Source organism: Canis lupus, chromosome 1 (assembly GCF_003254725.2).
Source record: "Canis lupus dingo isolate Sandy chromosome 1, ASM325472v2, whole genome shotgun sequence".
NCBI classification, from domain to species: domain Eukaryota; kingdom Metazoa; phylum Chordata; class Mammalia; order Carnivora; family Canidae; genus Canis; species Canis lupus.
Genome location: NC_064243.1, coordinates 114,973,627 through 114,997,123, shown reverse-complemented (window position 1 = coordinate 114,997,123; position 23,497 = coordinate 114,973,627). Strand labels below are relative to the sequence as shown.

General features: G+C 51.8%; 1 protein-coding gene across 7 annotated transcripts in view; it reads left to right on the top strand.

The window, feature by feature from the left end:
• Positions 1–23,497, top strand: part of SIPA1L3 (signal induced proliferation associated 1 like 3) — a 235,123-nt gene that overhangs the window by 133,603 nt on the left and 78,023 nt on the right. For all 7 annotated transcript variants that reach the window (XM_035703483.2, XM_035703468.2, XM_025425141.3 and 4 more), the window contains 5 exons: positions 2,765–4,570; positions 8,786–8,916; positions 17,196–17,384; positions 18,212–18,386; positions 21,621–21,724. In XM_035703483.2, the coding sequence (XP_035559376.2) occupies positions 3,073–4,570; positions 8,786–8,916; positions 17,196–17,384; positions 18,212–18,386; positions 21,621–21,724 (2,097 nt within the window). In that variant the 5' untranslated portion in view covers positions 2,765–3,072. The remainder of the gene's footprint in view (positions 1–2,764; positions 4,571–8,785; positions 8,917–17,195; positions 17,385–18,211; positions 18,387–21,620; positions 21,725–23,497) is intronic.

Below are 23,497 nucleotides of genomic sequence, written 5' to 3'. Positions count from 1 at the left end.
GTCTCTGCCTCTCTGTCATGAATAAATAAATAAAATCTTAAAAAAAAAAAAAAAAAGTAGTGGCCATGAGATAGGTGGTACTGTCCCCATTTTACAGACTGAAACTGAGTCACAGTTTTCGTAACCAGTCCATGGCATACCAGGATCAGAACCCAGGCATTCTGGCCCTCATAGTGGGCAGTTTCCCATCAGGAAGATGGGAGAGCTCTTCGGTGGGGGTGCCACAGCAGGCAGCTGGAAAGGGACCAGTGTGCACCAGTCCCTGAATCCCACAGAGACTGAGTATCAGTCAGCCTCTGAGCATCACAGGGAGACTTGGCTACACCTGCTCCAGGAAGGGATCTATGGAAAGACCCCAGGACCTCAGAAACATCTGTGTGTTTTCACAGAAGGGAACAAAACAGATTGGGGGTTTCTGACTGAGCTGGAAACAAAATGCCGTGAGCAGAGCCCATCTGTCAGGAGGTGCTTGCATAAGCAAGTCAGGGTCGCATCTGGGCCACTGGTTTTCCCAGCCAGCCCAAACGTGGCCTCAAAGGGCTAATCCTCTGTGCTCTATCAAGCTGACCCAAAGGTGAGAGTGGGCTGCCAAGCACAAGAAGTGCCCCTGGCCAATCCGGACATCCCAGTTTGGCCTGGGATCCAGGGCCCAGTAACCTATAGGGCAAGCCTCAGGCACTCATCTCGGGCAAAGCTGCTGCACTGACCGATCACCAGAGGTCACAACCCGGCATCCCCTGCCCAGATTTGGCCCGAATACTTATTTCGTTCACCCTTCTTTGGTTTTTGTTGGTAATGGTCTTAAGTATGTATTTATTGACTAGAAGTACGTACAAGTAATTCAAAAGGTATAGCCAGTGGTGTACAATGAAAGCTAAGGTTCCTTCCTTCCCCTACTTTCAAGACAAAAGTTAGATCCTAGTATCTCACATTCTTATGGGGTGGAGATCAGGAATAAATAAGAGAAATAAGTGAGTATATTCTTAAGTACTAAAGAGCAAAGTGAAGCAGAAGGGGCTGGGAATGGGGGTAAAGAGACCTAGTTCCCCTTCAGAGGCAACCACCGTTAGCAGTTTCTTGAAAATCCTTGTAGAGATCTTCTCTGCTTGGTAGTCGGTTGTTGTTGCTGCTGTTATTTTTGTTTTTCAAACTGGGAGAAATTGCATCCAATTCAAGATTCCTGGTTTCAGTTCACAAATCCAATGATGCGGCATCCACATTCCTGAAAACCTGGGTCACTGGAGCTGAGGCCCACCTGCCTCTGTAGAAATGTCTCTGCTGTGCTGCTCACCCAGCCTCACCTGGCCTTGCTCCTGTCTCCCTTAACCAACCTGACCCTGGGGGCTTTCCATTTCCCTTCCCTGCGTGCCTCCCTGCAACAGCTTCAGGAATGCTCCCTTGGGAGTAGGAAGAGGAGTATACTCCCGCTCCACACTACCCCCCACCACCACCCCTTTCTGATTCTCACTTTCTCAGATGTTACAAGCTTGCCTCACTGTTTTGCTCCATGAATCTGCTTCATGCTGCCCCCTGGTTCTTTCTCTGCTAGCTTGCTCCATACTTAGGGGCACAAGTTAGGAAATATCCCCTACACACACACATGGCCTTCCCTTTCCTCAGGGAAACACCATTAGTCACTGGTGGGCTTCTCTTTGTAGGGAAGGCTTCATTGAAGAGTTGACATCATGCAAGGGAGCCAGCCTGGTGAAGAACCAAGGAAGGCTATGCAGAGCTCCTGGGTGGGGTTTGGTCTATCAGCAGAACAGAAAAGAGGGCCAGTGCAATGGGATCTTAGGGATGGGGAGAGGCATCAGGAGGACTGGCAAGGGTCAGAGGCCGTGGGGCTTGTGGGCCAGCAGAGGATTTGGACTGGATTCTAATGCAGTAAGGAGCCACTGGGGAGATCTCAGCAAAGAAGTGCAGGAGCTGATTTTCTGGCTCATGGTATCTATTAATCATGTAGGGTTCCAGAGACCTCCCCTCCCCCAAATCTTCCAGTGTTCATGGTGACTTATCTATCATTTTTACTTCCTTTCTGGTGGGGTGGCTGGTCAGGAAGACTGCAGGACAGATAGACAACAGGCCAGCTTCTACCTGCAGAACCCACGGAGGGCGGAGGAACATGTTTCATGACACCACAAGGGAAAAGTCAGCCAGATTCTGAAAGTGGGAAACTCCATGGGACAGTGACCTCATTCCTTCTGCAGATGAATAGTGTCAAAATAAAGGGGAGACATCATGGAATAGAAGAGACTTAAGAAATATATCTGCCAGAATAGAGTAGGGATCTTGTTTGGATCCTGATTTGAATAAACCAACCCTAAAATACACCTTTGAGACAAGGGGATAAATGCAATGCAGATATATGGAGGTATTACATGACATTAAAGAATTCTTGTTAATCTAGATGGGTGTGATAAAGGTAGTGAGGTTAATTTTTTAAAGGCCTTAACTGCTAGATATACAAGCTTAAGTTTTTACAAGTGAAATGAGCTGATACTTGGGATATACTCTAAAATATTCTGTCAAATTAAAAAAAAAAAAACAACGTAGGGTATGAGTGGATAGATGAAACAGGAATGGGGAATGGTTAACTGTTGTTGAAGCTGGTTGGGTACTCATGGTCCTCTTCTCTGCTTTGAGTATGTTTGAAATTTTCCATAATCAACAAGTTTTTTTAAAATGAGTATAAAGCTGTCACACAGAAGTCTTTCTCTGGGAACGGTAACATCACCTCTCACCTTTGCCTTCTCTCCTTTTTCAGCATGGCAGGGAGGACAGCCCTGCAGCCTGCCGGCCCTCACCCACATCGGCTGCTAGCTCTGTCCTGCTGAGCCACTCCGTCTGGAGACCCCAGGACAGCACCTGCCTCCTGAGGTTGTCCTGGCACAGTCGTCCACAGCGATGGTGGAGAACTGGACTCCACAGACTCACAACCTTCCCGTCAGGCTTCAGGGGCCAGCATCCTTCATCCTGGGACTGGCGGCCCTGAACAATGGCTGAGGGCCAGGGGACCCCATAAAATCACACCACAGCTCACGGGGGCCAGTAGCGTTCCAGTGCCCGTGGACTATGACCACCTATCGGCCCATTCCCAATGATGGTGTGGACCTGGCAGCCAGTTGTGGGGCCAGGGGGGCCGACGTCCTCCCCGGGCCCCACGCAGGGGACTATGCTCCCATGGGATTCTGGGTTCAGAACGGCGGGGTGCCCCAGCCCATGGGGGAGAGCCCCGTCGGCGCCACCACCCGCCCCAGCCCCACCACCCCCGCAGTGCCCAAGATGGGTGTGCGCGCGCGAGTGGCCGACTGGCCGCCCAAGCGGGAGGCCCTGCGGGAGCAGAACAACCCCAGCCCCTCCCAGGACGCCGACGGCGCCAAGGCCACGAAGGTGGCCCATCCCATGAGGAGCGTACAGAACGGACAGCCCCCGGCCAGCGCCCCGGCTTCCTCGGGGCCCAAAGCCTTCCACCGACTCTCCAGGAGAAGGTCCAAAGACGTGGAATTCCAGGACGGGTGGCCGCGGTCCCCCGGCAGGGCCTTCCTGCCCCTGCGGCACCGCAGCAGCAGCGAGATCACCCTGAGCGAGTGTGACGCGGAGGACGCGGGGGAGCCTCGGGGGCCGCGGCACACGGGGGCCCTGCCCCTGTTCCGGGAGTACGGGAGCACGTCCTCCATCGACGTGCAGGCCGTGCCGGAGCAGAGCTTCTTCGACATTCTCAACGAGTTCCGCAGCGAGCAGCCCGAGGCCGCGGGCCCGCAGAGCCTCCGCGAGCTGCTGCAGGCCGAGCCCGGGCCCCACGCGCCGGGGGGCAGCGGCGGGGCCAGGGGGGACCCCCGCAACGGGCAGCCGGCCAAGGAGAAGGAGAAGGCCCGGAAGAAGGCGGCGCGCGGCCTGGGCGGGGACGCCGCGGACTCCTCCATCTTCCGGAAGCTGCGCAGCGCGAAGGCGGACGGCGAGGCGGGCCGGGCCCCGGGGGAGGCGGAGGAGGGCCGCAGCCCGCCCGAGGCCGGCCGCCCGTGGGTCTGCCAGAAGAGCTTCGCGCACTTCGACGTGCAGAGCATGCTGTTCGACCTCAACGAGGCGGCGGCCAACAGGGTGGCCACGGCGCAGCGGCGCAACACCACCACGGGCGCCTCGGCCGCCTCCGCCACGGCGGCGCTGTCGGCGGCGCGGGCCCACGGCCTGGGCGGCCTGGACGCCGCCTTCCCCAGCACGGAGGACCTGAACTGCAAGGAGAACCTGGAGCAGGACCTGGGCGACGACAACAGCAACGAGCTGCTGCTCAGCTGCCCGCACTTCCGCAACGAGATCGGCGGCGAGTGCGAGCGCAACGTGAGCTTCTCGCGGGCGGCCGTGGGCTCCCCGGGCGGCGGCGGCGGCGGTGGCGGCGGCGGCGGCGAGGGTCGCTCGTCCGAGCCCGCGCTCAGCGCGCACCGCACCAACGCCAGCATCTCGGTGCTGGAGGTGCCCAAGGAGCAGCAGAGGACGCAGAGCCGCCCGCGGCAGTACAGCATCGAGCACGTGGACCTGGGCGCCCGCTACTACCAGGACCACTTCGTGGGCAGAGGTGACGTGGCGCGCCGGCCGCAGCGTGGCCCCGGGGCACAGGGAGGGGAGTGCGGGTGCAGCGAGCGGAGCCGCGGGGGGGGGGGGGGGGGGGGGGGGGCTAGCTTGGTGCCTGACGCAGGACTGAGCTCGCCAAGGCCTGGAGCCGCCAGGAGACCATAGAGCGTATTTAGTTAGCGACTGTGTGCTGCGTTCAGCCGTGTGCCAGGCACTTCGTAGGACCTGGGGATACAGACCAGCGTAAAACTAAGATCTTGTCTTCCGAGCACTTAAAGGGGGGCGGGGGTGTAAGACAAAACTAGATTAAGGTGTAAATTATATAAGGTGTCATAGGGTGGCAAGGGCTATGGAGAAAAGTAGAGCAGAGGAGAGGGAAATAGTGTCCCGTCAGAGGCTGCATGTGCGGTAGGGAAAGCACTGGGAGGGCCTCCGAGGTAGATGCCATCTCATTACTGGGCTGGAGGGAGCTGTGTGGAGACCCGGCACAGTGTTTTTGGTGCAGGGAAGAGCGAGTGCAGTAGTTCTAAAACACTAAAGGAGGAAAAAAAAAAAAAAAAAAAACACTAAAGGAGGAGTAAGGAGGCCACTGTTGCTGGAACGGAGTGACTGAGGGGATTTGGACAGAGCCAAGGCAGAGAGGTGACAGGGGCAGATTGGGACTTCGTGGGCCACGGTGAGGACTCTCACCTGTACCCCAAGTGAAATGGAGCCACAAGAGAACTCTGAGCAGTCGAGGGCCCTCATCTGACTTGGATGTTCATACCTCCCTCTGGGGCACAAATGTGGAGGATCTGGAAAGTGGGGAAACCAAGGAGGAGGGTGCGGCCCTGGTCCAGGCAGATGATGGACAAGGCTGGGTTGGGAACCCATGCATCAGGGAAGAAGGAAGAAGCAGGCAGGCTCCGGATCCCCTTTGGAGATAGAGCTGGTGATGTTGAGAAGGTGTTACTAGCAGGCCAATATGGCTTCCTACGTCACTAGGTTCGTTGGTGTCCATGGGGCAATCACAGGAGGCCATATAGCATAGTGCAGACCCCACAAGGACAGGCAGGGACTGAGCAAAGGGCAGTTCCTGCTCAGCTCCACCTCACTGTCATCAGGCAGAAAATGCAGGCTATGCAGTGTTGCCAGCCTTTCTGGTTGTTTTTTTTTTTTTTTTTTTTCCCCTCAAGATTCTCCTGAAGGGCATCCCCGGTGGCGCAGCGGTTTAGCGCCACCTGCAGTCCGGGGCGTGATCCTGGGGACCCAGGATCAAGTCCCACATCGGGCTCCCCGCATGGAGCCTGCTTCTCCCTCTGCCTGTGTCTCTGCCTCTGTCTCTCTCTGTGTGTCTCTATGAATAAATAAAATCTTTAAAAAAAAAAAAAAGATTCACCTAAACTTAAGTTTTGTGGGCTTTTTTTTTAATTTTTAAAAAGATTTTATTTATTCATGGGAGACACACAGAGAGAGAAAGAGAGGCAGAGACAACGGCAGAGGGAGAAGTAAGCTCCATGCGGGGAGCCCGATGCGGGACTCAGTCCTGGTACTCCAGGATCATGCCGAGCCGGAAGCAGCTGCTTAACCACTGAGCCACCCAAGGATCCTTGTTTTTTGTTTTGTTTTTTGTTTTTGTTTTTTCAATTTTTTTTAAAAATGTGATTTATCCTAATATTTAATTCTGGCAGCTGTATTGATTTAAAAATGCTTATAACTGCCAGTGACAGGCTTGAAGGACACAAAAGTTTATTTCTCTGATAAAAAAAGTCTGGAGATCAACAGCCCCGAGCTGGTATAGTTATTCCTCAGCATCAGTGGTATGCCAGCCTTAGTGCATGGCCTCCAGCGCCCCCCCACCAGAGTAATCTCCTGGTCCAAGATAGCTGCTGCAGCTCCTGCTGTCGCATCCATGATTCCAGGCAAAGAAAAAGAGGACAAGGAAAGAGCAAAAACGTAGATCTCCTGTAAAGTCAGTCCCCTTTAAAGAGCTTCTCATAAGCCCTATCCAACCACAGCTGCTTACTGACCACCCCTATCTACAAGGCAGGCTGGGAACTAAAGATTTTTAGCTAGACAAATCGCCTCTCTTTTCCTTCCCTAAAAGTAGAGTGTTTTTCTTGAAAAGGAGGAAGGGAAAAATACAATGGGTAGGCAGGTACTCCACAGCAACTAGTTAAAAAAACTTTTTTAAACCAGTGTCTTAGTCAAACCTAACAAAATGTCACCCAAGTCATTCTATGGGGCTCAGAGCAAATGCAGTCTCTGGAGCTCCAGCCTTGCAAGTCAGACAGCCTGGGTTTTGGGGCCATCTGTTTTATATCTTACTGGCTATGTGACACGTTTCAGTTGTTGGATTCTGTATCTTCATGTGAGGAATGGGGATGATTGTGGCAGCATCACATACCCCCAAAACAGAAAAACACAGAAATTGGAAATAAAAGAATGAGGGGGAAAAGTTCCAGACAGTTGTTAACCCGGAGAAAAGAAACTGGAATAGTCGTGAGCCTTTGTGCACCTGGCACCCTGGGTTCAGGTATATATAAATTAAAAACTGACAAGGCAACAGTTAGAAGAGTGAACAAATCCACAGGCAGCAGGAGACACTGACAGAGGCTCTGAAATTGACAGACCTAGTAGTCAAAAAATAAGGCTGTCGAGGATTTGAATAACCCAATCAAAACCTGGTTCTGCGTTTTTTGTTGTTGTTGTTGTTGTTGTTGTTATAAAATTTGTACCTAACCCAATAGAGAACAAACACATCTTTTTGACTCACACATGGAAACACCACCATGAAAGACTGTGGTGAGGGGAAAAAAAAAAAAAAAAAAAAATGTGGTGAGGATCATCTAAGACTGTACGTTAAAACACCTAGTTCTTCATCAGGAAGGTAGTAAGTACTCATCATGGAGCTTAAAAAAAGCCATTTTCTTTCAAAAGTGGATTTCTTTGGAGCCATGGAAGCTTATAAATAAATTACTCATTGGTCATTGTTTATTGAGTGTCTGCAGTGTTGGCAAGGCTGCAAGGTGCTGGGTCTGCATTGGTGCAAAACAAGACAACCCCTACAGCTGTTTCAGAAATGCACTAATAGCTGAAGAGCAGATCATCCTTCTGTTCTCTGACCAACTGCTGGGGAGATGGTTTAACCCAGTGCAGGTGCTGGTCTGACTGGTGGTGGTCATGAACATACCTGATTGGGCCTTAGATAAGTCTTTGACTCACTGAGAACAGGAGAACAGGAACCATCAGTTAAATATTCAGAGCACTGGGACGGGAAGAATTCCTGGCCATGATTAGATGTTGACCTCGTGGACTTGGGTTAAGACACACTGCTGTTGGGTATCCACCACAAGCAGGAAATATTTGGGTTATACATCAGGGAAAACTGTTTGGCTGGAAGGATTAGTAAACAGCAGCATGTTTAGAGAAGAGGGGGAGACAGCTGTGATTTAGAGAAGAGAACAGGAGGCTTGCTCTGTGATTCAAAGGTTCTATCCCCCCCCCATAAGGATAGAGTAGTTTAAGTGTCCGAGGTGTATAGAAACGTGGCTAGATAAAGGTGATACTCAGAGGCTTGAATCATGGGCCATTTTCCCTGACAAACATCATGCCCTGGGATGATGATAACATGTCTTTTGTGCTTACTGTGTACTGGGCTCTGCACTAAGTACTTCACGCTTACTGACCTATTTAATCCTCACAACAGCGCCGGAAGGTGGGTCTGTCCTTACTGATCCCGTTTTACTGATGAGAGTGCTGTGGAGCACCTTGGCCTGCACCGTCCATCTAACCTAGTGGTGCAGCCCTGAAAGTGACTCTCTAGAATAGAATCTTAGCCACTTCTTAGGGCTAATCGGCAGCTAAGCTAATGGTGAACATTTGCAAATCTGGGATAATCATAATGAGGCGGGGTGTTTTACATGCCAGACACTGCGCTAAGCGTTTAACATTTTGTAGCTGCATTTCACCCTCCCATCAAGTCAGTGACTTACGGGTAGCGTCAGGGCCCCCCACTTCTCAGATGAGGGAACGGAGGCTCAGAAAAGTTCTGTTACTTGACAGGGGTGGCACAGGTCAGGTGTTGGGATCCGTCTCTCTTTCAAGCGTGGCCATGACCAGGCAGGAGGTTTGTGTGAGCAGGATCCCATGGGTCACACAGGAACCTGCCCCGGGTGTGGCACATCACCCCTCCTTCCCAAAGAGCTTACTCTGAACTCAGTCTGCTCTTCCCTCTCAGAACATGCCAATTACTTTGGTGTGGATGAGAAGCTGGGACCAGTGGCTGTGAGCATCAAACGGGAGAAGTTGGAGGACCACAAGGATCATGGGCCTCAGTACCAGTACAGGATCATCTTCCGGACCCGTGAGGTAGGTCTTGTCACTGTTGTTAATTTACATCAATTACAGCTGCTCACCTCTGTGGGCTCTTAGTCTGTGCCATGTTCTGTGGGCAAGTGCTTCCCCAGCTACATGTCTCGTAATCCTCCCAATAACCTCCTGAGGGCAGTCTTGGCAGTCCCTCCATTTTACAGAAGAGAAAACTAAGTCTCAGAGAAATTAAATGACTTAATTGGAGTCAGTGAATAAGGGGCCAGGCCAGGATTGGAATCTTGGAGAGCCCAAGATTCTTACATGTGCAGGAGAGTCACTCTGGTTAGCATAAGAAATAAAAGGGAGAGCTATAAGGGATTCTTTCAGGATCATGAGATGTCCTGCAGAATGGAAAGAGTTAAGGCAGCAAGCCTCCGGCAGGGCGGAATTGGGGAATCTCAGCCACAGAGGGTGCCTCTGTCAATGCTGTTCAGCTCAAAACGCTCCCAGTGCTTTCAAGTCTGAGTAGAGAAACCCGTTGTCCTGGTTTGGTCATAGGTCTTTGCCTAGATTAAATATCAGCTGTGGTTAGGGAACAAGACCTGCTGGGGGCACCCTGCTCAATTAGGACTCTGAATTGTAATTGACAGAAAACTAGTTCTAACTGGTTGAAGCCAGAAATAGAATTCATTGGTTCACATCATTGCAAATCCAGGGTAGGTCTAGCTTCAGGCATAGCTGGATCCAGGCACCTAGATGATGTCAACAGAATTCTGCCCCCTGACCGCTCTGCTCCTCTAAGCTCTGCTTCTTGTTTTGCATTGTGAATGTCATTCTCTTCTCTTCTGCCACAACAAGCTGTCTCCATGTCATAGGAAACTGGAGACTGGCGGCGGTTCAGCTCTTCTACATCTTTAGATGTTCTCCTCCACAGGGAAGAGACACTTGCTGCCAAATCTGTGGGGGAGGACTCTGATTGGCTCTGCTTGGATCATATGTGCTCCACTGGCTCCAGGGGCAGGACAGGACACTGTGATTGACAGTTCCATCAAAGCCACATAGAAGAGGCAGCCAGGGAGTTCTGCAAAAAGAGGGAAGCAAGGCCAGAAAAAAACAGAGATTTCCAAAAGACCCAAGTAACAATGACCTTTACAAGAAAGGGGTGGTAGTCAGCTGGGCAGGCCCCCCACAGTGGGTCTCCCTGAGCTCTGCATTGCCCCATCCCCCTTGTTCCTGGCTTTTGCCCAGACATGGGAACCCAGCAGGCTGCCACCACCGCCACCACCGGGGACTTTGGGTGTGGGGCCAGCCGAGCCTGGACGTCATCCAGACTGGCAGATGCTGTACCAGGGGCTCTAGCCCCATCCCCTCATGAAGACCCTGTCACTGAGGAGGAATGGGATGACACAGAGGCTTTGTGGCAGCTCAGAGGAGACACAGCCCCAAAACCCCATGTCCCAGACCACAGGTGGTCACTAGCCCCTCTCGTCTTCCAGCCGCCTCCTCCCTCTCCTCACCTTTATGGGCAGATGAGCACCAGGGCAGAATGTGAGGGGACAGCTCACAGTGCATCAGATTGTACCGTGACATCCGAGGAGCTGCTGGGTGAAATGACAACAATCAAACACTAATAAATAATATTTGTTATAATTGCTGTTCTGTTGCAGAGCTCCTTACCACCAGGTCACATGTTCGCTTCACCCTCTATGTATATTCATGCACTTAGATGTCATGACAGTTACACGATGGAGACACTGTTATCCTCACTTCCAGATGACGAAACAGGCTCCAAGAGGTTAAGGGACGTGTCCAGAGCACCCTCCAGTAGGCTGCAGGGCCAAGAGTCCGCCTGTTCTCTAGCCACTGCTCCACGGCCCCTGGGATTCCACTAACTCAGCTCAGACTGCACGGCAGACCCAAGCTCACCTCAGTGTCAGCGCTTTTGTGTTGTTGTTTTCTTTTTTTAAGATTTACTTTATTTATTCATAAGAGACACAGAGAGGCAGAGACACAGGCAGAGGGAGAAGCAGGCTCCCTGCAGGGAGCCCGATGGGGGACTGGATCCCGGGACTCCAGGATCACGACCTGAGCTGAAGGCTGACGCTCAACCACTGAGCCACCCAGGTGCCCCTGTTGTTGTTTTTTCATTAATAAAAGTAGACTATGTAGAAGGAATTTTTAAAATACCAGCCTGCGTTGCACATACTGGGAGTCCTGAGGCTTAGGCGAAGTGATGCTGGCTTAGGGTGGAGTATTTCTGTCATGATTCCTATTCAATAAGTGTGAAACAAGCATAATGCTGCTCCTGTCTTGTGCCTGCTCCCATCCACTTCCCAGCCCCCACACCCACAAAACCAGCCTCCAGTCCTCCCCAGGATGGGCAGGAGGCTCCTGATGCTCAGGGACACAGGTCTGGGAATACACATCTGCCCCTCTCCAGAGACTCACTCAGCACCGCTGTCTGCACCTTAGGCACCGCAGTGAATAAGGCAGCAAAGATGCATGTGGGACTGTACTCTGGTAGAGGAGGCCTCAGGCAACACACATGTACTTCAGTAAATCATACAGTGTAGTGAGCCTGACAAGGTAGTTAGTAAACCAGGGAAGAGCTAAGAAGCATGAAGAGTGATGGTTCAGTTTTTAGGCAGAATGATCCAGGGAGGTATCACCAGGAAGATAACATTTGAGTCATGACCTGAAGGAGATGAAAGAAGGAGCCATGTGGACACCTAGATGAGAGCATTCCAAGCAGAGGGAACAGCCAGTACAAAGGTCCTGAGGCAGGACCACATCTGGCACATTGGAGACCTGGTATGAATTCCTAGTTTGGCCACTCACTAGCTGTGAAAGTGGGCACCTGGCTTCTCCTCTCAGAGACTCAGTTTCTCCCTTGGGAATCCCTGTTTCACAGGACCGGGCCCTCTGAGGTTATACATCTAGGCGACGCGAGGCCTGGCACTTGGGAAGAGCCCAGTGAAGTTAGTTGACGGGGTCTCAGTCTGCTGTCCCTTTGTCACATTCTAGGTGGTCCTGTGAATTTGCCCCCCCCCCCGCCCTCGTGTGGGGTTCACAGGCACAACCGGGCCTCCTTCTGCTCCCCGCCCCCCATGCATGCAGGCCACACGCAGACTCGGCCTTGAAGGGAGGGCAGTGGCAAGCAAGATTGACCTTGCCTCTTCCTCATGCCCTCCCTATCCCACTGGCAGGGTGGACAGTCAGGCGGCCCACGGTAGTAACAACAGTAGCAGTACTAATCGCCAACACTCTCAGCACGTGTTCTTGCCAGATACTGTCCTAAGTGTTCTATATGCCTGGAGCCTTCAGATCCTCTCCATATCTCATGATGTGGGTCCCGTTGTTCCCACTGTGCAGATGAGGGTGGGAGGTTGAGGCTTCCTGGGAGATAATCATTTGCCAGGGTCCCCAGTGGCAGAGCCAGGATATGGACCCAAGCTACCTGGAGCCCGAGCCCATGCTCTTTACTCAGCACCCTACCTATTGGGTCCAGTTTGGGTTCTGGCTCTGGGAACAGATAGCCCTGGGTTCGGTCCAGCTCTGCCACTCCCTGGCTGTGACTTTGGACAGATGGCTTTACCTCTGGGCTCCTCAGTTTCTTCATCTGTAAATAGGCTTTGTGCTGGTTGCTCCTTGTCTCCCGGAGCAGCAGGAAGGTTCTCCTGGATGGCACATGTGAGGTAGCCCGAGGCTGCAGGGCAGTGAGTTCATGGTCAGAGTCTGTCCTTTCCACGTGCACATATATCAGACTCCCGTCAGCTAGGGTGTGGGGTCCAGAGTGAGGGGCTCAGGCTGTTTTCCAAGCCAGCAGGCTGGCCTGCCCCAGATGGCCACCCCCAGCCGCCAAGCAGACAGTCATGTGGGCCCCCATCTCCCGGCAGATGGGATGTGAGCATTGGCAGCACTGAGCTTCCCGCCAGGGCAGGAACAGGCTTGGAGCTGGGCTTTGGCACCACACCCCTGAACGTCAGCCCCACGCCACCCCCAGCCTGGACAGGACAAGCCCCGGGCCAGGGCTGCCCTGTCCTGAGCCCCTTGCTGACCTCTCTACTTCTCCCGGGACACAGGGCACCTCAGCCAGCCAGGGATGGTCTAGCCTCCTGACCCAGCAGCTTCCCCTTTGCCCAGCAAACACAAGTTTGTTTGTTTCTTTTTTCAAACACAAGTTTTTGACAGACCTTGGTTTTGTTAGGGTTAGAGGTTTGGATTTGTCTTTTCTTTTTAACTTAAAAAGTAACAGTCACTCATGAAGAATTTAAGTATGTAAGTGTGCAAAGTGAAAAGGGAGAGTCTCTCCTATTAAGTGAAAAAAGCAAAGAATAACAGCATATTGACTAGGGCCTCATTTGTGTTGAGTAGGTACATGATTGTGTGTGTTTATAGAAATAACCTCCGAAGCATATTGTTAAATGGGGAGAAAAGCCAACTGTACCTTCTTACTAAAGGTTAAATTTAAATTCTTAACTATGCATATGGCTTTGTACAAATACATTTGACACGTGTGTGTACATAATAATGGCTACCACATACTGAGCGCTCACTGTGTGCCAGATACAATGCTGAGCACTGCACGTGGATTAGCTTACTGAATCTTTATGACTCTTTGAAGTAGTTGCCATTATCCCCATTCTATACATGAGGAAACAGGCACAGAGAAATTTTTTTTTTAAGATTTTATTTATTCGGGACGCCCAGGTGGCTCATGGGACGCCCAGGTGGCTCAGCGGTTGAGCGCCTGCCTTTGGCCCAGGGCATGATCCTGTAGACTCAGGATCGAGTCCTGCATCAGGCTTCCCGCATGGGCCTGCTTCTTCCTCTGCCTCTCTCTCTCTCTCTCTCTCTCTCTCTCTCTCTCTCTCTCTCTGTCTCTCATGAAGAAATAAAATCTTAAAAAAAAAAAAAAAGATTTTATTTATTCGAGAGAGAGGCAGAGACATAGGCAAGAGGGGAGAAGCAGGCTTCCTTTGGGGAGCCCGATGCAGGACTCAATCCCCCTGCATCACCCTGAGCCAAAGGCAGACGCTTAACCGCTGAGCCACCCAGGCATCCAGGTACAGAGAAATTAAGCAACTTATCAGGGTCACACAGGGAAGGAGTAGAGTTAGGATTTGAACCCAGGCAGACTCCTCAAGGACCTGCCAGGAAACATTCCTAAAGGGTGTGCCCACTGCCCAGTAGAGAAAGGGATGCGTCTGAATCAGGAGCCAACATAGAGCAACCTGTGTCAATCGAAACCTCCCTGCATACGTGGCCTTGAGACTTCTTACAGCTCACTTGACCAGTTACCCTCAGTGAGATGACAGGTGTCATCGAGGGTAAGACCATGCAAGACCTTGGGGACTGAGCAGGGTGTATAGATTTTATTTGAAGAGAGTTGGGAAGCCACTAGCCCCTTCTGCGCAGAGGAGAGGCATGGTCTGGCTCCAGCTGCTGCGGGAAGAATGGACCGGGCAGGGGTGGCAGTGGGGCTGGAGCAGGGAGACCAGGCGGAAGGCTAGCATCATAGGCCAGGTAGGTGATGACAATGGACAGGACCAGGTGGCGGTTAGAGATGGCCAGTCGTTGCACCCTGCCAGTGCCCTACTTATTATCCTCAGCAGAGAAGGAAAAGCTGGGAGCTTTTCAAGTCGTGGCTTTTGGTCAAGTCTTCTGAGCCAGAATGTAAGCAAAGGCCACCTGTCTCTTGCGTGAGAGAATGAGAGGCAGGACCATGCTTCCCCTTGACCCCAGCAGAGGGCGCTGCGGGCCAGTGTCAGCAGGATGCAAAAACACTGATTCTGGTGGTGCATTAACTGAAACCCACAATCCCAGGGCAAAGCATCCGTCATCGTTGCTTTTCATGATCTATTTCAAGACTCTGGTTCTTAGGATAAGAGAGACTTGTTTATTAATTTCTGGGGCCAGAATAGGAACTCCCAAACATTCCATTCCTTCCATTCATGCCTCTTGCCAGGTCCTGTGTGGCAAGAGTGGGCTGTATGGTTGGAGGCCATATCATGACATATTGTTTTTGCCACCTTCTGTGTCTGTTGACTTAGGGCAAGCATGTTTTTCCAGTTAACACTGATCCTCCATAGTCTTCAAACCGTAGCCTCAAGTGTATTCTGGGCTCTGGTAATAGTCCTCTCAGGGAGGGAAGTTTTTCCTGGTATTGCTGCAGACCTGCCCCCCACCCCCACCCCACCAAGTGTGCTCAGTGGGGCTGGAGCTCCAGGGCCTGGCTCTGCGCAAGGCATCACCCGATGGCCAGCTCGCATTGTGCACAGAAGCCAAAGCTGGTGCAACGGGGACCTGAAGCAACCAGGGCTCCCAGGGCCAGCGGGGTGTAAATTGGGACCATCACTTGGAAAACTTTGGCAGTTCAGTAAAATTAAAGATGAACATGCGGGGTGACTCAGCAGTTCTTCTCCTAGGTACAAACCCAAAAGAAAATGTGTTTGTGTGTACTAAGAGGTGCTTCCATGAGTGTTGCTAACAGCCGTGTTCATAGTTGTCAAACACTGGAAGCAGTTTCTGTGCTGAGCAGTAGAAGGGATTCAATCCGTTGTGGCAAAATGTCAGCTTCTCGCAGCAGCGTGGTCGAGTCCCGTATCCAGAACATTGAGAGAAATAAGCCAGAGATAAAAGAATACAAAGTGCATTGAAGCTCAAAAATAGGCAGAAATAAATTATGGAGTTAGAAGTCAGGATAGGGTTGCCTTGGGGAGGGCAAGAGCTCGGTGGGGCTGAAAATATTCATTTTTTGATTCAGTGGCGATTACCTAGGTGTTCACTCTGTGTTAATTCCTTTAGCTATGCTTACATATGTTGTGTGCTTTTCTGTATGTAGATTATTCCTCACAATAAAGAAAAAATTTTTTAACTTTCAAAGAAAAAGGTCATGAGTTTTGGAAAAGTCAGGGCTGCATTAGAATCCTGGTTCAGTCACTTAGCTCTGGTGACCTTGGAGAAGGCACCTAACTTCTCAGAGCTTCAGTTTTCTTTCCTTTTTTTATTTTTTTATTTTTTATTTTGTGTGTTTATCTCTTCAGAGAGAGAGGGAGAGTGAGCGAGCACAGGGGGTGGGGCAGAGGGAGAGTCTCTCCAGCAGACTCCCCACTGAGTGTAGAGCCCAATGTGGGGCTCGATCCCACGACCCTGAGATCCTAACCTGAGCTGAAATCAAGAATCAGAAGGATGCTCAACCAACTAAGCCACCCAGGCACCCCAGAACTTCAGTTTTCTTATCTGTAAAATAGAGATGATAAAACCTCCCCTGAACAGACCTGTATACTTAACTAAGTAATTACTCTTGTACCTGGAAGATAGCATAGTCAACTGCACCTTCACAAATGTGACTTTGTTATAAAGTTCTGTCAGTTGGAAACTGCTTTGTCTGGAAACCTGACTAATCATAGCTAAAACAAATAGAAGGTGGTTTTAATTCTCCAAGGAGAAGTCTGGAGGTAGGCAACTGCAGAAATTGACTTCTCTGTGGTTTTCTTGTCTCTTTCCTCATGATTACAAGATGGCTGCCACAGCTCCAAGCACCTCATTCTCATACCAGTGTCCTTAACAAGAAGAAATGGGCAGGTGGAAAGGGGCTTTCCTTTAACCTAAGGGAGGCAGATGTGCGCAGAGGTCCTTCCCAAGCCTCACATTTGGCCTCACATTTCATTACCTGGACCTAGTCACGTGACCAGCTATTGGAGAAACTTGGAAAACACCATCTGGGAAAGAGGAATGAGATGGCCGTAATTGGTTTGACTCAAGGTTTTCAGTCTTGGCTACATATCAGAATCACCTGAGTGGCACTGAGAAGCTTGTGTGTGTGTGCTAGTATATTTTCATACATACGGTAATGAAGGCAGAGTGTTCGTTGAGGGCTCACCTTCTGGAAGCTGTTTTATTTGCTATTCTTCTTACTACCTGATGAAACCTGTCTCTCCACGTAAATGCCAGCTGGGCAAGTCCTGTACACACACCTAGAACAGGGCTGTGCTTCAGGGGCACTCAGTTGGTAGTTGTTGAATGGACAAAGGTCTGCTTCATTGTCTCAAAATCTCATCAGCTTAGTCCTCCCAGCACCCTCTGGGCTGTGATACCATCACTGTATTCATTCCACAAAAGAGAAACTGAGGCCCAGAAGTTTGGAGGCACTTGCTAAAGATCACACAAGGGGGAGGCAGCAAGTACAAGTCCTGGTCCAAACCCAGGGCTGGCCCTGGGGCCCGAGCTGCTGACCATCGCACAGGTTGCTCGGAGCATTGGACACCGGCATGGGCTCTGATCCCGTCCTGGGTCCTGAGAGCCTTTTCACCTTCCCTTCTCTCCTCCAACAGCTCATCACCCTGCGGGGCTCCATCCTGGAGGATGCCACACCCACTGCCACGAAGCACGGGACAGGCCGGGGCCTGCCCCTGAAGGATGCCCTGGAGTACGTCATCCCCGAGCTCAACATCCACTGCCTGCGGCTGGCTCTCAACACTCCCAAGGTGACCGAGCAGCTGCTGAAGCTCGACGAGCAAGGGGTGAGCAGGGGGCCAGCATCCGGGGCGGGTGGGGGAATGGCACCGGGACGCTAGCCTGCAACCCCATCCTGCGACCTCCTTCTGTCTTGGTCTTTTTTTCTTTTTCAGAGTAGAAACCCACCTAAGCTGGTTTAAGTGAAAGGAGGGATCTATTACCAAATTGCAAGGGTGCCAAGAGCAGGAATGTGACTGGGTCTCAGGAGAAAAATGGTCTAGGGATGAGATAGCCACTGGGTTTTGCCTGCCTCTCCCTCTCTGCACATTGGTTCCCTCTGCTTCTCTGTCCTCCCACAGTTCCCAGAGTTTCTGTGAGAACGACAGCCCCGCGCAGACCCCAGCTAGCTAACTCTCAGGCCCACACTTGGGTCAGGTGTCTGTCTAGGGTCCGGTCACCAGTGACCAGGAGAATGAGCAACAAACATGGGAATTGGGGGCCCACCCCCTAAAAACAGTGCCAACTGTACTGAGCCCCGAGCCCGTGAGAATTTGTTTTTGCAGAATCTTAGCCAGTTCCGGTCCACCTACTGTGGGCAGCCTGCCAAGACCACATTGTCTCATTCTCGAGAGAGTGGCCTGGCCCTCTGTGGAGAGCACAGAGCCGGCTGCAGGGACCCCTCGTTGCGCCTCTGTGGAACGGGAAGGAGGGAGGGGGACAACCGGGCTGTGCTCCCCCCCCCCCCGCACCCCTTTCCTTCCTCCCTGGCTGCAGAGTTGCAATCCTGTGTGGCCTCAGTGGCAGCTCCCAGGCGCCGCTCCTGAGAGCCCCCCTGTCCCACTCCCTCCGCCACCCCTGCAGCTCGCCTCACAGCACCCTCTTGCCCCTGCAGCTATGCCGGAAGCACAAAGTGGGCATCCTCTACTGCAAGGCCGGCCAGAGCTCAGAGGAGGAGATGTACAACAACGAGGAAGCCGGCCCTGCCTTTGAGGAGTTCCTGTCCCTGATTGGGGAGAAGGTCTGCCTGAAGGGCTTCACCAAGTACGCTGCCCAGCTGGATGTCAAGAGTAAGTGGCCACGGGGCCCTCCTCGTGGGGTGCCGGTTAGGTGGCCTGGTGGTAGCAGGCCGAGGGCAGGGATGCTGATAGTGCGACCGCTTGGGAAGACACTATGGCATATTCTAGTAAAGTCTGAAGGTGCACCTACTGTGTGAGTCAGCAGTCACACTCTGAGACACGTGCTCTGAGAGCCCACGCACGTGTGCACTAAGAGGTGTCCTGAATACTCATACCCACTGGTGCCTGCACGGTGCCCCGCGTGCATGGGCAGGGTCATGGTATTTTGTGCAGCAGGGTGCTGCGTGGCAGTGACAATGACAGCTGGAGCCACAAGCATCAGCCTGGACCAGGGCCACATGCTTGATGTTGAGTGTAGAGAGCGGGCCTCACAAGAACGGGTGTTGAATGATGCCTTTTACACAACAGTTATTTTTACAGCACACTCACTGGTGTGTTGTCTGGCGGGGGCGGGGTTGCTCTCCCACAGTAAAACTCTAAAGGGGGGCAGCCCAGGTGGCTCAGCGGTTTAGCGCCGCCTTCAGCCCAGGGCCTGATCTTGGAGACCCGAGATCGAGTCCCACATCGGGCTCCCTGTAGAGCCGCCTCCTCCCTCTCCCTGTGTCTCTCCCTCTTCCTCTCTCTCTCTCTCTCTCTCTCTCTGATGAATAAATAAATAAAATCTTAAAAAAAAAAAAAAAACACCTCTAAAGGGAAGCAAAGCAGTGACAGAGCAGGCCATCCCCGGTAGGTTGCCCCTGGGGAGAGGCTGGGTCTAACTGGAAAACGATGCATCGTCATGGAGTATTGGTGGTGGTCTGCTTCTTAAGACAGATGCGAGGTACAACGTGATCGTCCTAGCATTTCCACATACACACGCACATATATACGTAGCGTGTGGATTAAAGTGTTCCGTGGCAGTTTGGGGGAGATGGAAGAGCGATGTTGTGACCTCCCATCACAGCGCCCTGGGGAGAAGGCTGACTGCCCACTGTCCCTGGAGGAGGACCGTTGTTGGATTAGTTGCTCAGGTGGAGTTGGAACACCCAGTGGTGGGGCCCTGGCCTGATCACTGGCTCTTCCCCTGGCCTCGCTAAGCCTGTTTCCTCATCTGGAAGAGGGAGCCCGGGTTAAGAGACAAGTTTAGAGAGATGACTGAAGTGTCCACAGGTGCCACAGGAGCATGAAGTGGCTGTCGTCTGTTGAGGGAGGCCATAGGATGAATACAATCATTGTGCCGTTGCTGGTGTAGGGATCCTGGGCCACTGGCCTTGCCTCCCTTTGCCTCAGCTTCCTCATCTGTCAGGTGAAGCTGATAGTTGGCTTATTTCAGGAGCCCAGTGTTGAACCTGACGTACTGAGCGCTCACTCTGTGCTGGACCGTGGACCTGTGCAGCCTCCTAGGGCTGCCCGCACCCACTCCACATCTGGCTCGGGGGAAGCCACAGCAGGCGTGAGCGTTAGTATCGTGGTTGTGTTGCTGATTCCTTCACCGCTGAAGGAGCAGCACACACAGGAAAAAGAACAGGAGACTAACTATCCCCCTTCTCAGACAGAGGCTGGCTCTGGCTCCTCGGGGCTCAGCATCCTGCACAAAGTGACAGCTGTAATTGTGTCCCCTTCCCAGAGTTGCTGTGAGGATCAGATGCCCGCACAGCACTACAGAGAATTAGCGGTCTAGGGAACATCAGCTGCTGCCACGTGGCTTCTGTGGCAAGTGGATTTTCCTCAGAGAACCCTGAGAGCACAGTGCTCCTGGCCAGTGTCCCAGCTACCAGACTGGGATGCCCCGGGCTCGAGGCCATCTGGAGGTCACCTGGCTCCAGGCCTGCCTCTGGCACCAGCCAGCTGTGTCTTAAGTGCTCTCACCTGTCACAGCTTCTCCCCCCTCCAATGTGAGGCCACAGGAATGGGGATTCTTCAGTCTGTTCTTCCTCTGTCTCCCCAGCATAAAGCTTGGTGGACCTGAATGCCCCAAAGGGCCAACGAATGGGCCTCCTGAGCTGAATGTGACGTCCCAGAGTTCCTTGCAGCATGGCTTATGGGTTCACTCCTGCCTTGACACAAACCTCCCAGCCTTCCTCCCTGGGCAGGAAGGAGCAATCCAAAATGATAGGAGCATGACTGGGCAACCTGATCTTATGTCTGAGTACGGAAGGGCTCCTTGAGAACGTGGCATGTGGCCTGAGAGGGCTGAGGTGGAATAGAAGGCAACAAGGGCACAGGCAAAGCATTCTAGGAGAAAGGAACAGCACGCACAAAAGCCCTGAGGTCTGAGGGCTGTCATCCAGGGAATTAATGTAGAGCATGAAGTGAGGAAGGCAGGCAGGACCCACCCTGCAGGGCCTTTCAGGCTCAAGTTTAGGGATTGGATCTGTATTCTAAGAAGACTGTGAAACTTGTAAGAGCAGCACCGAGTCCTGTTAATAAAACACTGTGGAGTCAGACAGCCTGAGTCCCAATCCAGACTCCACTGTGGCCTTGGGTAAGTCATTCCCTCCCTGCTCAGTTTCCCGTCTTGGAAACACAGAGCTGATAATCAGATGGGCTCCCTGGTCATAACCCCCTCCCAGTAGAGGTAACCAGGATCCTGACTCTCGGGATTATCATTCATAGTTTTGCTACCTACATATGCATCTCTAAATAGAGTTTGTTTTGCTTGTTTTTGAACATACTGTGAATGGAATTGTACAGTATGTGCTCCTTTTGTGTCTGGCATCTTTCATTCAACGTTATATATGTGGGATTCACCCGCGTGCTGACTACGGCTCATTTTGTGGTTTTGTACTTTTCCACAGTATGAGCATACCAGCTTGTTTATTCATCTTTTTGACTGACATTTGAAGGCACTTTTTACCCATATCCCAGAGCACACGTATGCGATTTCTCTAGGTTGTGATGCTGGGAGCCAAAGTGCTGGGTCATTAGTTAAGCCGCTCTTCAGGCTCACTAGATACTACTAAGAAGTTTTCCAAAGTGGTTGTACCAATTTACACACCTAACCAGCCACATAAAAGGACTCGGCCGTTTTCATCCTCCCAACCCTCGGTACGGTCAGACTTTTAAATTTTTACCAGTGTGTTGGGTGTATAACATAAGGTTTCCCTTTTACCTAAATTTATTTAATTTTAAAGAGTGAAGTTAAGTGCAAACATCAAGCTAAAAACTTAACACAGATGGCATGTGGGATGTGGCACAAACCCAGAGGTTTGGGAAACGTGGTGCTAACTGGTGTTTCTGTTGCAGCTGACTCCACGGGCACCCACTCCCTCTACACGACATACCAGGACTACGAGATCATGTTCCATGTCTCCACCCTGCTCCCGTACACCCCCAACAACAGGCAGCAGGTGAGTGGGGCCCCACATGATTTCCAGTTGAGGCACAGCTGAACCCCAAATAATTCCCCTTCCTTGTGGCTGTTAGCTGGCTGTCTAGAGGGCATTGGCTCTCCTGCTGCCATCCCGTGCAGCAGATGGCAGTTGGGGTGCTGTGGCCTTGGAGACCCTCTGCACTACGGTCACGTCACCTGGGGGATGGAGGCTAGGTCAAGTGTCGTTTGATACCATTTTTTTTTTCTAGCCGTTCCTTGGCCATCCCACTTGCCTCTAGCTACCCCAACTCAACAGTGTCTTGAGTCATCAGGAATCCTATGAAAAAGAAGAATGATCAGCTTACTTCGATCAGAAGTAACAGAAACACAAAGCAAACTGGCATAAGCAAAAAATGAGTTTTACTGGGTTGTGTAACTCTCAAATGCCAGGACAGGGTTGGCTTTAGGTATGGCTGGATCCAGAGGCTCAAACAATGTTAGGAACCCTTTTCATTTCTTACCCCTGCTTTTTCTTCATAGTGGCCTTATTCACAGATCTTCCCAAGTAGTGGCAAAGATGCCCCCTACCAGCCCTCTGCTCATATCCCAGCAGCAGAGCCACTCCAGGGGAGAGAGAGCTGTGCCTCCCTAGTATCCCAGAAACGTTTTGGGGCTAAATCTTGTTGGACCATTCACTTGCCAGTCCCTGGGCCCAGGGCAGGGATGGAATGGGCAGAGTGGCCAAGCCTGAAGCAAGTGCCCACATCTAGGGTGGGTGAGTGGGGTCAGCTCAACTTGAAACATCAATAGGGATGAGGGAGGTGCTTTCCCAAAGAGGATGGACATGGCTGCCAGAAGAAGGAGAAGGTACTAGTTGAGCAGGAATACCTAATACCTGCTTCATGAGGCTCCTCTCCTGAACATGCCATGCAGACTCTGCCTTGAAAACAACTTTTCCTAGTTTCTGAAGAACAGAAATCCCACAGACTTACGGTTTAGGAAATGCATATTTCTTCCATTGGTACAGATGATAGTGTAGATTTTATAGATCAAAAATGGTCAGATCTGAGTGATCTTGTGAGGTTAACCTTAACCTGATAGTGTTCTGTAAGAACATTGGTCTCAGGGTTAGTCCTGAGCTTGAGTTCTTTCTTTACCACATGCTAGCTGCTTGAACCTACCTCTCTGAACCTCAGGATCCCTCATCTGTAAAATGGGCAGAATGATGGCACCCCGTGTCTTGGGAAAGGTCCCTGCACTCACGCAGGCAACCAGAGCACAAGGCAGGGCCCAACTCCCAGGACGGGCACAGGAAGCAGTCCCTAGTGCTGGGTGTGTGGTACGTGGGGAAAACCAGGGTTGGAGAGTCAAGCAGGAATGAGTTCAAATCCTGGCTCTTTCTCCCGATGACTGTGTGACCACTGCGACCCTGAGTATTCTCATCAGTAAAGGGGTAGTATGAGTTCATGCCTCGCTGGGTTGTTGTGATGAGATGAGCTTGCCACTTGAAGACCTGGTGGTGGGCAGCCCGGGTGGCTCAGCGGTTTATCGCCGCCTTCAGCCCAGGGCCTGATCTTGGAGACCCAGGATCAAGTTGTGATCCTGGAGACCCGGGATGGAGTCCCATGGTCGGGCACCCTGCATGGAGCCTGCTTCTCTCTCTGCCTGTGTCTCTGCCTCTCTCTCTCTCTCTCTCTCTCTCTCTCTCTCTCTCTCAAATAAATAAATAAATAAATAAATAAATAAATAAATAAAATCTTTAAAAAAAAAAAAAAAAAGACCTAGTGGTAAGATGCCTAACCCAGGCTGG